The following is a 14225-nucleotide window of genomic DNA, read 5'->3' as shown; positions in this document are numbered from 1 at the left end:
AAATGTGATTTTCATTATAATAACAGTTTTTTTTTCTAATATGCCAGATATTAGTTGTGGCGCAGACTACAATAATAATTGTTGGTAAAAGAAAATCGAAATTGACAGACAGGCTACGTTCCATTGTGGCCTAGTTCAGACTACTTTATAGTCAAGTACGACCGTCCGATCCTAACCTACGCTAGTGTAGTGTTCGCTCACCGTCCCAAAGCGACACTTAAGCCGCTACAAACTCTGCAAAATCGATTCTTACGGCAAATCACGGGCGCGCCGTGGTTTGTACGTAATAACTACCTCCATAGAGACTTAGAACTACCTCCAATAGTTCTTTCTAGTTTACTTGAAACAGCTCTCTCAAAACTATTTTGACAGAGCTGCCATCCATCCCAACCAACTAGTGGTTAAGGCCTGCAACTATACTCCAAACCTTAACGCTAACTCCAACCAGAGACGTCCCAAAAACGTCCTTTACGATCCTGACGATGACATGACAACCGACAATGCTTCTCAGGCAACACAAACACAAGCTACACGGCATCTTCGCCGGCGAAGACGAGGTCCCCGATATCTAACGTGGGTTTTCTAACTCACCATCTCGGGGGCGTCCGGACTGATTCACTCAGGCCACGGTTAAACCCTCCCGAATGGCCCTCTGAGCCGAGGCCCGAGTCTCATAGAAGACGCCCTTAGAGAGCCGTTCCGTCCTCTGTTTTTATTTCAGCCTTCGTGCACAGGCAATGCTTCCGCGCTCGCCCACCTCCCCACCGGTGACGTCGTAGTAGTTCCACAGGGAGCTAAACGGCATTTACTCAACAGGAAAAAAAAGTCAAGTACGAGCGATTTTTTAAATCGGCGGTAAATTGTAATTATTAAAATACTTCTATCAAGAATCATGTGGAACCACAGATACGGTCGGTAACTTTAAATTAAAAAAAAAATCCTGTCCCAAAGTTGGGGACAAATAAAAAAAAAAAAAAAATTAAATTAAAAAAAAAATACTGTTATATAATGATTTATTTATTTTGCTATCATCCGCGAAAATTCGACGAACCCATGTGACAACGTCACCCAGGTCCGACAAAATACTTTCTATATGGAGTAACTCTCTTTATGAACGTTGTTGCATGGGTTCGTCGAATTTTTGCGGATGATAGCAAAATAAATAGATCATTATATAATCATGATGAACTTCAGCAAAGTATACAATATTTAAAAATACTGTTTTTGAAGTAAAACATTTTTAAATTCTCTTTACATAGGGATTAAGCTAATTAATGTGTTAACGAAAAATGATGAAAAAAGTTTAACTTCAGTAGTGTGGTCAAAGCACATTCGTTATTTTACTCGCTATTTTTTTTATTATTTACATCAACGTTCAAAACGCTCCATAATCAATTCCACTTGAGTTTATAATTGCAATTCACGGCAGCAAATGGAACGGGAAAAACAGCGTGATCGTTATGATTCCCAAGTTACGTAGTAACTAATTTCTAATTTGTGTTCCCAGGTAGAACGTAACCGTAAGATCTGTCACATTTGTGAGTCAATATATGTTTGAAAAGGTTTAATAAATAAATAAATATACTTAAAAAAATTTGAAATTAAGGTGTGAGTGATCCAAAAAAGGATCCAAACTCAAACTCAAATCTATGATACAAAATATAAGGACAGCCGCATACACTGAATTTCTGTGTTCGTTTTCCTAATGCGTAATTTCGATTTGAAATTCCGTGAGATTACTCTGACGGTAGGTAGTTAGTAGACGTCCGCTAAAAAAGGGCGTCCGCCTAAGAAAAAGAATTATATAGAATTGACATGGAAGAATAATACCGTGAACGAATGAGATGTAGCTATACGAAATCCTGAAAGAGTGACAGAGCCCGAGAAAAGTTTTTGTCCTTATCAGAATCTCGCTTTAATTTGTCTGCCCTGTGAGGTCACGGGGCAGACGAACTTTGTGGAGTAAACTTCATGTGGACTAAAATTTGTTTTTTAAAGTATAAATTGTGTTCTTTGTTCTTAATTAAGTGTAATAATTATTTCTTTAAATAAATAAAATAATAAAAAAAATAAAAATAAAAAAAAAATAAAAAAGCCTTTTATTTCTTCTTATTTACAATTAATTAGGTAATAAGTATTTTAATTTGTTAATTGATAAATTAAGTAATTTTACAATTTTAAAATGTTTATTTATTATATCTTCCCTTTTATTTAAAAGAAGAACCCTTTACGGTGAAGGCCTCCTCCAGGTGCTGCCATTTTGATCGGTCTTTTGCCTTCAGTAGCCAGTTTTTGCCGGTAAAATTTATGATGTCGTCGACCCACCGATAACGTGGTCTGCCTCTGCCTCGTGATCCTTTAGGTCCCGGCCATTTCGTTATTCTGACAGTCCAACGGTCATCTGTGAGTCGAGCGACATGTCCGGCCCATTTCCATTTGGCTTTAAGTGCGAAGGTTAGGGCGTCGATTATTTTTGTTTTCTGCCTGATGATGGAGTGACGGATTTTGTGAATTTTTTTGATATTAGTTATGCTTCGTTCCATAGCTCTTTGGCAAGTCCTAATCATTGTTTTAGCCTTCTTGGTAAATTTCCAAGTCTGGCAGCCGTAAGTTAAAGTAGGTAGGATGCAGGTGTTCATTATTTTACTTTTCAGCTTCATAGGCATTTGGCTTTTCAATACTTCTTTCATACTCCAAAATTTGTTCCATGCAAATTTAATTCTCCTTTCTATTTCTTCTTCGTTCCTATCATTTTGAAAGGATATTTGTTTGCCTAAATATATATATTTATTTATGAATTCCAGTTGCGTGTTTTCTACTATTATTGGAGTTTCTATATGGTTAGTCATTATTTTTGATTTACTAAAATTTATTTCTAATCCTGCTTTTTTGCTTGCTTCGTTCAGTGAATTCACCATGAGGTTCATTTGCGCACTACTTTCTGAGAAAATGGCTATATCGTCGGCAAATCTCAGATGGCTCAAGTACTTTCCTCGAATGTATATTCCAATATTTTTCCATTGTAGAGTGCTTAGGGCTGACTCGAGCACGGCTATGAAAATTTTCGGAGATAGGGGGTCACCTTGTTTTACACCGCGTTTAATAGCAAATGGTGGACCTGTTGATTCTAGTTGGATCTTACTTGTGCTATTTTCGTAAAGATGTTTCAGTATTTTTATGTATTCTTGGTTTATATTTAAGTTTAGCAATGTTTTCCATATAGCCTGGTAAGTCAAGCTGTCGAACGCTTTTTTGTAATCAATAAAGCCTATGTAGAGCGGCTTCCGGTATTCTTGGAATTTTTCTATCAATATTTCGATTGCGTGTATGTTGTCTATTGTAGAAAATCCAGATCTAAAGCCTGCTTGCTCTATTGGCTGACTCGACTCTATTGTTCCTTTTATTCTTTTCTCTATGAGAGAGGCGAAGAGCTTATAAAGACATGGTAGTATGCTTATTGGACGGTAGTTGGAAATGTTGTGTGGGTTTCCCTTTTTGTATAGCAGTATTATTGTAGATTCTGTCCACTGTCTGGGGGCGACACCTTTCTCTATAATTTCATTAAATAATTTTGTCAGGGGGCATGCTAGACATACGCCCGCAGTTTTTATTGCTTCGTTTGATACTTTGTCAGAACCAGGACTTTTATCATTTTTCAGCTTCTTTATTTCGCTTAAAACTTCAGTTATATCGAAGGGAATATATTCAGTATGCGATGGCTCTTCATTATAGGCTATATCGTTCATGTGCGTAACGTTTTCTACACGGCTCTCACTGTATAGTTTTTTATAGAAAGCTGTCGCTATTTTAAGTATATCTCTTCGATTATGGACCGTATTAGTAGAGTCGTGTAAGCTCGTAATCCATGATTTGTGAGTTCTGAGTTCCTTGTAGGCCTTTTTCATGCTGCTATTACTTGTTAGGTGTTTTTCTATTATATTTTTTCTATGTTCTTCATAGTCTGCTTTGAGATATTTGCTAGTAAGTTTGTAAAGAGCGCTTAACTCATTTTTCATACTTCTAGTTTTAGGTTTGATCTTCTGTAGTTCATACTTTCTTTTTAATAAATCCATAGTTCGGTCATTTATAATTTTGTTTTTTGATTGGTTCGCTGGATTATATGCCAGTTGTTGACTCGTGGTAATAGCGTGGATTAGTTTGTCGTAAAATGTTTGAACTGTATTTTCGTTAATTATCATTAAATTATTGATGGATGTATTAAGAAGTTCTAGGTAAGTTTTTATCTCGTCATCCTGTAGTAATGAACTTTTTGGTTGGTTGCCATAATTTTTTCTTGATTTTTTATGTGCTGTTTGCAGCTGCAGGGTTGCTCTAACCTGTCTGTGATCTGACGAGAACGGTAAGTCGATCACCTCGATGTTAGTGACATTGTCTTTGAGATTTGATAGTATAAAATCTATTTCGTTTTTTGTAGAGCCATCCGGTGATCTCCAGGTCCATCTGCGCTTGTCTTTTTTCTTGAAGAAAGTGTTCAAGATGGGCAAGTTGTTTTCAAATGCGAACTCTATCAACATTTCTCCTCTGCCGTTCCTGGTACCGTATCCGTATTTAATTATCGAATTTTCTCCCGACTTTGCTAGGCCTATTTTTGCGTTAAAGTCGCCCATGACTATAACATTTCGGTTGGACATCGAGAGTGCCGTATTTAAAGTTTTGTAAAATTCTTTGATGTCTTCATCAGGCGCTGCCTCCGTTGGTGCATAAACTTGAATAATGGATAGTTTTAATTTGTCAAATGAGAGATTCAGGATAGCTACTCGTTCAGACAATCCGTTAAAATTCAATATGTTTTCTTTAAGGTATTTTTTTACTATAAAGCCGACACCATGAAGCCCGGGTGTTTGTCCTATGTAGAACAGTATGAAATTCCTGTATTCCTCAATTGAGTTCCCGAGGCGCTTAGTTTCGGATAGACCAATAACGTCAAATTTAATTCTTTTTAATGCTGTATCGAGCTCTAGTAGGCGTTCGTGTGAAGATAGACTGCGTACGTTGTAAGTAGCAAGGTAGAGATTGTTATGTTTCATTTTTGAGCTTTGTTCGGTGTCAATATTGATATTGATATTATGTTGTTCTGGAGGGTTTTGGTCTGCGTCTCCCACGATGACCAATCGGCTTGGGAGCGTAGTTTTGTTATAGTATTCTTGAGTTTTTGGTATTGTTTTGGTATTCTGGAGGGGGCCATCTAAATTTCATGCCATTTCGGGTCGCACCATGTATGAAGTTATAGAGTTGGAGTTTGCTCTATATTTTTTGTGCGATTTTTTCTTTTGTGTGTAGTTATTTTCGTTAGGGGATATGTGTTCTGGAGATTCTGACAACACTCTCTTGTTATGGGTGAGTTCTTTTTTATCTTTAATAATAAGTTTGTCATATTTTATGTAGGCTATGTTTCCCTTTTCAATTTCCATTTTTTGTTTGATTTTCAAGTCTCTCCTTACGTCAAGAACTTTTTTGGGGAATTCTTCCTGAACACGAATGTTTAAACCTACTAAAAAAAAATTATTTCTTTAGATATTTAAAATGGTGAATTGTAGTGTTTTGGGCTGCAAAAGCCGCACTGAACGAAAATGTGAAAACTTAACCTTTCATACGTTAGTACTATAATTTCAACTTATTTTTATCATGAAAGATGATACTTAGGTAAAGTTTGTAATTAGGATTTGAATGACAATGAAAATATCCAGAAAGAATAAAAGAAACTCGTAAATAGTCTTTACAAAATAATGAAATTTTGCATGATTAACCACCGAAATTGAGTAGGTTATAATAATCAAAGATTACAGTGTATTATTGATAATAATTGCGTCCAGAATAGCCATTTTCCGTGCATTAAGAAACATTTTTAAATTAGTCGGATTATCTGCATTTTGGGGTTACCAATTGTGTTACATTTAGCTTTTCCCTAAAATTAGGGAAAAATAGTAACTTATATTTTTCATTGCCTAAGTAGTAACTCGTATTTTTATAGCTTTAATTGTTAAAAGACTTAATCACAAAAGAGGTCTTGATAGAGCTACCCAAGAAAGCATTAGTTTTCTATCATACCTATTTAACGGTATTCTGAGAACACAATATTTTCCGAGAATATGGAAGGTGTCTCAGATACTGATGATTCACAAAGCGGGGAAACCACCACATGACATCAAATCTTATCGACCTATAAGCTTATTACCAACCTTGTCAAAACTATTCGAGAAAGCCCTTCTGGAAAGATTAATACCAATTTTAAATGAAAACAACTTGATTCCTCCTCATCAATTTGGCTTTAGACAGCATCATTCGACAGTAGAACAAGTCCATCGAGTGTGCGATAAAATTCGAAAATCCCTAGAACATAAAGAATATTGTGCTTCTGCTTTCTTAGACATTCAGCAGGCATTCGATAAGGTCTGGCACAAAGGTCTTTTGTGCAAACTCAAATCAGTGCTACCACATAGCTACATACCACTTCTCTCCTCCTATCTGTCTGATAGAATTTTTCAAGTAAAAGAAAAAGACACAACATCTTCGTTTTTCAATATTAGCGCTGGTGTGCCGCAGGGATCTGTTTTGGGGCCTACTCTATATACAATATACACAGCCGACCTACCGACTCTATCAAATATTACAACAGCAACATTTGCCGACGACACAGCTATATTAGCAAGCCATAAAAATGCTACTTCAGCATCAGCACTGCTGCAAACAGGTCTTGATCAGGTTGCAACATGGCTGCGGAATTGGAGGATTAAGACAAGCGCCAATAAATCTGTTCAGGTCACGTTTGCTTTAAGAACAGGAGATTGTCCGCCGGTCCATCTAGATAACAACACTTTGCCTCACAATGAACACGTCAAATACTTAGGCCTATATCTAGACCGCAGACTCACGTGGAAAAAGCATATAAAAACTAAAAGAGAAGAGCTGAATATCAGATTTAAAACATTCCACTGGCTTTTAGGCAGAAACTCTAAGCTGTCCGTTGACAACAAGCTGCTTATTTACACGTGCATCTTGAAGCCGGCCTGGGCCTATGGCGCTCAACTGTGGGGTAGTGCATGCGACACTAGCCTAAATATCCTGCAAAGAATGCAAAATAAAATACTACGTACTATCGCCAACTCGCCGTGGTTTATCACGAATGAGGAACTACATCATAATTTGCAAATTTGCACAGTAAAGGACGAAGTTAGGGGGCTAGCCAAAAGATACAAGAAGCGACTCCTTATTCATCCTAATATCTTAGCAAACAGACTCTTGACTGATGACTGTCCGAGGCGTCTTAAACGTAAACGCATACTCGACCTGGACATTTAAAAAACAGGACGCACCAAATGAGCGCCGACTCCTAATGAGGATCGACCTCCACAAGACAAAGACACTCGCAACATATTTGTTTATAGTCTTAGGACTGATCGCAGATTGGCCGTACAAGAAAAAAAAAAAAAATTGTTAAAAGCTTTGTTATAAAAATATTACCATAGACATTATATAAAGTCATTGTGACCTATATTTGTGTGATGAACATGGGTGCTTTTGTTTATTCTTCCAGTTTTCCACGAGATGTCTTTATTAATAAAATATAGACAAAGGCGACAGGAAGAGACAGGAAGACAGGAAGACAAAGGTGGCCTTCATTATCCGTCACCGTCAGTTATTAAATTATGTGAAATAGCGGAGGAAATATTTAAAAAAAATAAACTACTAATAAGCAAAACAAACTTGATGGAGCATCTACTGCAAGCATGTTGTACGAAATGACCTTAATTTATTTTCCGAAAATGACCATTTTCGTGATAACCACTATTATATTTTATTAATTAAAGCCATTTGTAGAAAATACTTAAATGTGAGGTTACATTATTGTACTAAATCCTTAACTTGTGAAGAAAATGTAAGAAATTTTTACACGAAATTAATTTTATTCAAAGAACAGTAAATTTTTTTTCGTAAAAAGATTTTATTCTTAATTCCATGCTGTGCTAGTATATTTTCCTAACTAATGTTTTATGATGTACACAATCAACAAATCACAAAATACACCAAGCAATCAGTAAATCAATCAATCAAAAGCGTATTATTTCTGAAGACTATTTATTTCCAATTACACAAAACCAGTTAGTAGTGAAAATTTCAAATTCTTTCATTTTTAGTAGTTATATTTTTTATTTAAAAAATGAATTCTAATTTCAAAATATCTGACCCTAATTGCCTTCAAAAGTAAAATGACTGTCGAAAGGACTTTGGTTGTATATATGTTTTTAAATCAGGATGAAAACAATGGTAATTAAAGCTTTCTTTTTTTTAATATGACCAACATTCCCGTTCCTTTCCAACTCGTCGGGACAAACTGTATCAAGAGTGGGTACAACAATACTCGAACGGGGCGGGGATCGATTCATCACCCCTCGGTGCCAGCTTTTACGCTCTGACTTCTGAATTGGCCAATTTCGTCAAATAGTATGATATAAAAATATTTATAGACTTGTCAAATAGTATGAAATAAAAATATAACGCTAGTCTTGAAATATAGGGTAATTTTTCGATCATTGGTAACACCAGATAATCTATGTACTTTGTTGTTGTCCCTTACCGGGAGACTCCTAATAGCTACTCCATACTATTCTCCCTCCACGGCGTCCACTTGTGTCACTTAAACCATAGACCCATACAGGAAATTACGTAATATCTTTGACCATGTAATAACAATCTGTGCAGGAAATCATCTGTGAATGTGAAGTGTGAATTGCATGTGAATTGTGTCTATAAAAATACTCTGTGATTGTGATTTGACATTTGAATATTTGAATTAATCTGTTCTCATTCTCACTTCTCTGTGATCTTCATTGTCTGTGATTAAACTTTGGAATTGGTTAGGTTTTAAGCCCGAACTAATTTTTACTATATTAATAAAGTAATACATTATACATTCAAATTAACTTTGTATCGTTACACCTGGTGTATTATCAATTATAATTGCAAAATTTGTTTCAGAAAAACATAAAATTAAACATGGCGGACTGTGATGAATGGTGGGATGAGTCCGAGCCAGTACCGGCACCGGCCCCGGCTTCTAATATCAGACACGATAATACCTCTTCTAGAGGTAGTAGAGTATTTCATTCTAATTCAGGCCGTGGCAGAGGTAGAGGCGGAGTAAGAGGCCGTAGTAATGAACCTAATTGGAGAGAACGTAGCGGGGATGACGGCCAGAGTCGGCGTAACTTCAATAACTCGAATGGTGACAAAAAGGTAATATCGATTCCTTCTGACAAAGTCGGCCGTGTTATCGGCAAGGGAGGGTCGAAAATTCGCGATCTTCAATATGAATCTGACGCGAAAATCAAGATCGGAGACTCGAACGGTAACGATACTGAAGTCACGCTTTTTGGAACCACAGATGCGATAACTAAAGCCAATAACATGATCGACGACCTCATGAAAGATCGGAAACCGCCTCCTACGAAAGAGAACTACTCTAGTGCTGGCAATGGTGATGAAGCAAGTGGTACTTCTACGACACACAACTATTCTATCATCAATGAAAATGGCGATGAAGTAATCGATTGGGACAGGTTAAATGCTGATTATGAGAAGAATCAGCAGGAGAGATGGAGCCAGTTGCCAGATATTGTAAAAGATTTGTATAAAGAAGACCAGAAAGTCAAGGAAATGTCTGCCGCTGAAGTTAAACGTTGGCGTTTAACTCACAATGACATACAAGTTAAGAGGACTTTTGATGATAAGCCAGGCTTGAGACCAATACCCAACCCGGTGTTAACATTTGAACAGGCTTTCCAACATTACCCAGAAATATTGGATGAAATATATAAACAAGGTTTCCAGGAGCCATCTCCCATTCAAAGCCAGGCCTGGCCCATTTTGCTTAGAGGAGAAGATATGATTGGCATCGCTCAAACAGGTACTGGGAAAACGTTAGCGTTCTTGTTACCCGCTTTGATACACATTGATGTTCAACCAATGCCTAGAGATCAAAGAGCAGGCCCCACTGTTCTCGTATTAGCACCAACCAGAGAACTTGCATTACAGATTGAAAAAGAAGTATCAAAATACCAGTACAGAGGTATAAAATCTGTCTGTGTTTACGGAGGTGGGAACAGGAAAGAGCAAATTAACATTGTCACCAAAGGTGTAGATATAGTTATAGCCACACCAGGAAGATTTCTGGATCTTGTTAAAGCCAAGCATTTATGTGCAATAAATTTCTCATATATTGTATTAGATGAGGCAGATCGAATGTTGGACATGGGTTTCGAGCCACAGATAAAAATATCTTTGTTTGACGTGAGGCCTGATAGACAAGTGGTAATGACCTCTGCTACATGGCCACCTGGTGTGAGACGCCTCGCTGAAACTTACATGAAGGATCCCATTCAAGTTAACGTAGGGTCATTAGATCTTGCCGCTGTCCATACAGTTACGCAGCAACTAATGTTTTTAGAAGAGGATGATAAAGAAGCAGCTCTACTCGAATTTATCAGTAACATGCACGAAAATGACAAAATCATCATATTCTGTGGTAAAAAAGCAACAGCCAGTCACATCTCTACCGAGTTGTGCTGTAAAGGTATCAGCTGTCAATCGTTACACGGTGACAGGGATCAGAGCGATCGCGAAGCTGCCCTAGATGACATGGTTGATGGTACAGTCAACATTTTAGTCGCGACAGATGTCGCCTCAAGAGGCATTGATATAAAAGACTTGACGCATGTCATCAATTTTGATTTTCCACGTCACATTGAGGAGTATGTTCACAGAGTTGGTCGGACAGGCAGGGCGGGGAAAACTGGAATTTCCCTAACGTTTATAACAAGAAGTGATTGGGCACATGCCGGTGAACTTGTAAAGATATTGGAGGAAGCTGCTCAAGAAGTACCTGAAGAGTTAGTGTTGATGGCGGAGAGGTTTGAAGCTATGAAAATTCGTAGAGATAGAGATGGCGGTGGAGGCGGCAGGGGAGGAAGGGGGGGAAGGGGGAGGGGAGGCAGAGGTCGAAGGGACTTCTTTTTTTAATCTTTTTTTTCTTGTCAGTTCATTTATCTATTAGAAAAGTGTCTATCTTATTTAAAGTAGTATCTATTATGTGGTAGTAGCAACATAGGCTGAAAAAATTCAAAATTCTTTTAATGATAATTTTTTCATACAAATATACGATGAAACGCATTGACCTCTTATAATAAAATGGACTCACAGTCATGTAGAAAATTTTATTTAAAAACTGGCTAGTTTTGCTTTGACAGTTTTAGAAATATTGGTAAAGAAAATTACAACTAAAGGCTTAAAGGCCTATATTCAATAAAAACCCAAATTCAGGGCAAATTCAACCTTATTGAGTTTAAGATTGAATTTACAAATGTGACTATTTGAATTGAGTGCAAAGTTGTGTTTGGCACTCATTGAGTGGGGACGTTTATTGCTGATTGGGCATCCACTTTTTAATAGGAGATCGATGACGGCAAAAAAACACTAAAGTCTTCAAAAGGTGTTACTACTGCCAGACTGTGTGTGATATGGTGCTGTGCCAAGTTAAAAAAAATCAGTGTGCCAAACATGCAACCAATGGACAGAAATGTTTTTTTTCGTTACCTTCACTATAAAAAAAAAAGAAGAGAAATATAAACAAAAATTTTGCCCCATGGTGTTGTAGTTGCCTCAGTCCCATCATTTTCTTACCTATGCAATGAAAGTTTTAGCGGTATGAGATTTGTATATTTCTCTTCACGAGGTTATCTTGTTGGTCGCATGTTAGCACTATTAGTTGTTGTTACTCCTTGTAGGTTTATTTAAGACATGTATTTAACAGTTTAATTTCTTAGAAATATTTGTTACATGATAGCCATAATTCGGATCTTGTAGTAGTACTTTTCTTTAACATTCCTTTTACATTAGCAGTGGCGTGCACAAGGTTTTTAACTAGGGTATGCACTTTATGTAAAAATTGGAAAATTTCTTGTCTAACTATGGTATTATACACATGGGTTTGTATTGAGTCCTTAGGGTAGGCAGTGAATTTTTGTGTCTATGCAGTGCAGGCCACTGTACATTGTATGTTATTTTATTTAACGTCTTTGAATGACTTATAGGTTTTGCATTTAAATGTCTGTAATATTTTGTAAAAGACCCAACAAAATTTGTTCTAATCGGAATCGGAATTTAAAGAGCTTTTTTGCAAAATATCTTTAAAAGATATTTTTAGGACAATAAGGGGTTGAACAATTTTCAGGGGCCATATTTTTGTTGTGAACAAAGTAAAGGCCCACAAGATTGTTTGAAAGTCTATGTTCATAATTTGTCAGAATTGCCATGAATATCACATGCTTAAAGTCTAAGTATATGGCTTTATTATACTCAGAGGCACAATTATCCGCCCACTTTAGTATAGGCAAATTGTACTAAAGTGGGCGGATAATTGTGCCTCTGAGTATATAAAGCAACATCAGCTCTGTGGTTAAGTCAGATTTAAATCTGAGAACTCCATAATAGGATTCATATGATTCTTTAAGGTTAGACCTACATTATTTAAGTTGAAACTTAGCAGCTAGGTCTTTATGTTGAATTGTTAAAGATATATTATAGTCTGGCACGTTCGTTGATAACACTCCCATGATATGCGGGCGACGGGGGGAAAGACTGCGCGGGTGTGAAATCGTGCGTGCGGGGAAGTGACGTGAAACAGTCGTGGGTTTTTCATTCATCGCTACATGCCCGCCGCCCCGCGCGGACGTTAGAAGTGATACGAACGAAGTTGCCAAGCTATAGTACAAGATCCGGCGTAAGAAATATATACCCTCATCTGTTACTTAATTGTGATATGTAATATAATATGATATAAAATATTTTGTAGGTTGTCTAGTAAAATTGTGGCCAGATTGTATTAAATGATGTATTTTTTTAATTTATTGTATCTCATTAGTTAATTTAAAAAATAATACACTAGTTAGTAGTACCTACATACCAAAAGAATTGAAAAAAGTAAAGGTTGTTTGCTTTCACACTGCAACTGTGGGGTTGCCATATACAAACAGTTAGTAACTTCTTATAATAAAAGGACGCACAATTATGTAGAAATTTTTACTTAAAAACTGGCCAATTTTGCTTTGACAGTTTTAGAATTATTGGTAAAGAAAAATATACCTAAAGGCCTTTCAATATAGTCCAATCTATACTTATAATAAATCTGTAGAGAGGTCAATTCTGTACATGTAATATATTTCCAAAATAACTATCAGGGGGTGTTTAGTGATCGATACTGATGCCAAAAATGCAATCAGTAAAATTTTTGTCTGTCTGTCTGTCTGTCTGTCTGTCTGTCTGTCTGTCTGTCTGTCTGTCTGTCTGTATGTTCTTTATAGAAACAAAAACTACTGGACGGATTTTAACGAAACTTGGTACAATTATTCAGCATACTCCTGGGCAGGTTATAGTATACTTTTCATTACGCTACGATCAATAGGAGCAGAGCAGTGAAGAGAAATGTTGAGAAAACGGGAGAAGTTACTCAATTTTGTAAGCTTCTGTCGCGTGTACAGCCTTAATGGTTAAAGCTACATAGAAATCATGTATGACGGAAATGTTCTCCTTAAAATTATCTATAAAAACACAACAGCATATATATGTCTATTTTTTATGGTTGACTCACAATAACACGTGTAACTCCCGATAGCTTAGGAGTACGGAGCTTTCTAATTATATTTGTCTATTCTTATGTTTATAACACTCATCACTCATCCCTAACTAAAAAAGTTAACATATATTTATATTACCTATTCAATAAAAAAAGAATCATAAAAATCGGTAAAGAAACACCAAAGTTATACAAGAAATACGCTAAGCCATATTAATAATTATAATTATTAATACTAATTCATGCTATATGGATTATTTTTGTGTAACGGTTGCCGCGCTCGACGCGACTCCCGGGGGTTGGGGAATAAATAAAGAAGTGCAGCCTTAATGAGTAGGGTAGGGGTAGGGTAGGGTAGGGGTAGTGTAGGGTAGGGGTAGGGTAGGTTTAGGGTAGGGCAGGGGTAGGGTAGGGGTAGGGCAGGGGTAGGGTAGGGTAGGGATAGGGTAGTGGTAGGGTAGGGGTAGTTGAAAGTTTACAACGAATTTCACGCGGACGAAGTCGCGGGCGTCCGCTAGTATTCAATAAAATCCCAAATTCAGACCAAATTCAACCTTGAGGATTCAGTTGAATTTGC

General features: G+C 36.8%; 1 protein-coding gene and 1 long non-coding RNA gene across 2 annotated transcripts; both read left to right on the top strand.

The window, feature by feature from the left end:
* The first annotated feature begins 5518 nt into the window (after positions 1–5518).
* On the top strand, positions 5519–7851 carry LOC112048381 (uncharacterized). Its single transcript, XR_008252050.1, has 2 exons — positions 5519–5615; positions 7556–7851. It is a non-coding gene; the product is annotated as an uncharacterized LOC112048381 (long non-coding RNA).
* Positions 7852–8866: 1015 nt separating this feature from the next.
* LOC112055304 (probable ATP-dependent RNA helicase DDX43) lies at positions 8867–11242 on the top strand. Its single transcript, XM_024095358.2, has 2 exons — positions 8867–8917; positions 8998–11242. The coding sequence occupies exon 2, from the start codon at positions 9016–9018 to the stop codon at positions 11035–11037; it is 2022 nt and encodes a 673-aa protein (XP_023951126.2). The 5' UTR covers positions 8867–8917; positions 8998–9015; the 3' UTR covers positions 11038–11242.
* The last annotated feature ends 2983 nt before the right edge of the window (positions 11243–14225 follow it).

The sequence above is a fragment of the Bicyclus anynana genome, chromosome 23 (assembly GCF_947172395.1).
Source record: "Bicyclus anynana chromosome 23, ilBicAnyn1.1, whole genome shotgun sequence".
NCBI classification, from domain to species: Eukaryota; Metazoa; Arthropoda; class Insecta; order Lepidoptera; family Nymphalidae; genus Bicyclus; species Bicyclus anynana.
This window is presented reverse-complemented; position numbering and strand designations above follow the sequence as displayed.

Coding starts and splice junctions, on each gene's coding strand:
- LOC112055304 (XM_024095358.2), top strand. CDS start 9,016: ATGGCGGACTGTGATGAATGGTGGGATGAGTCCGAGCCAGTACCGGCA.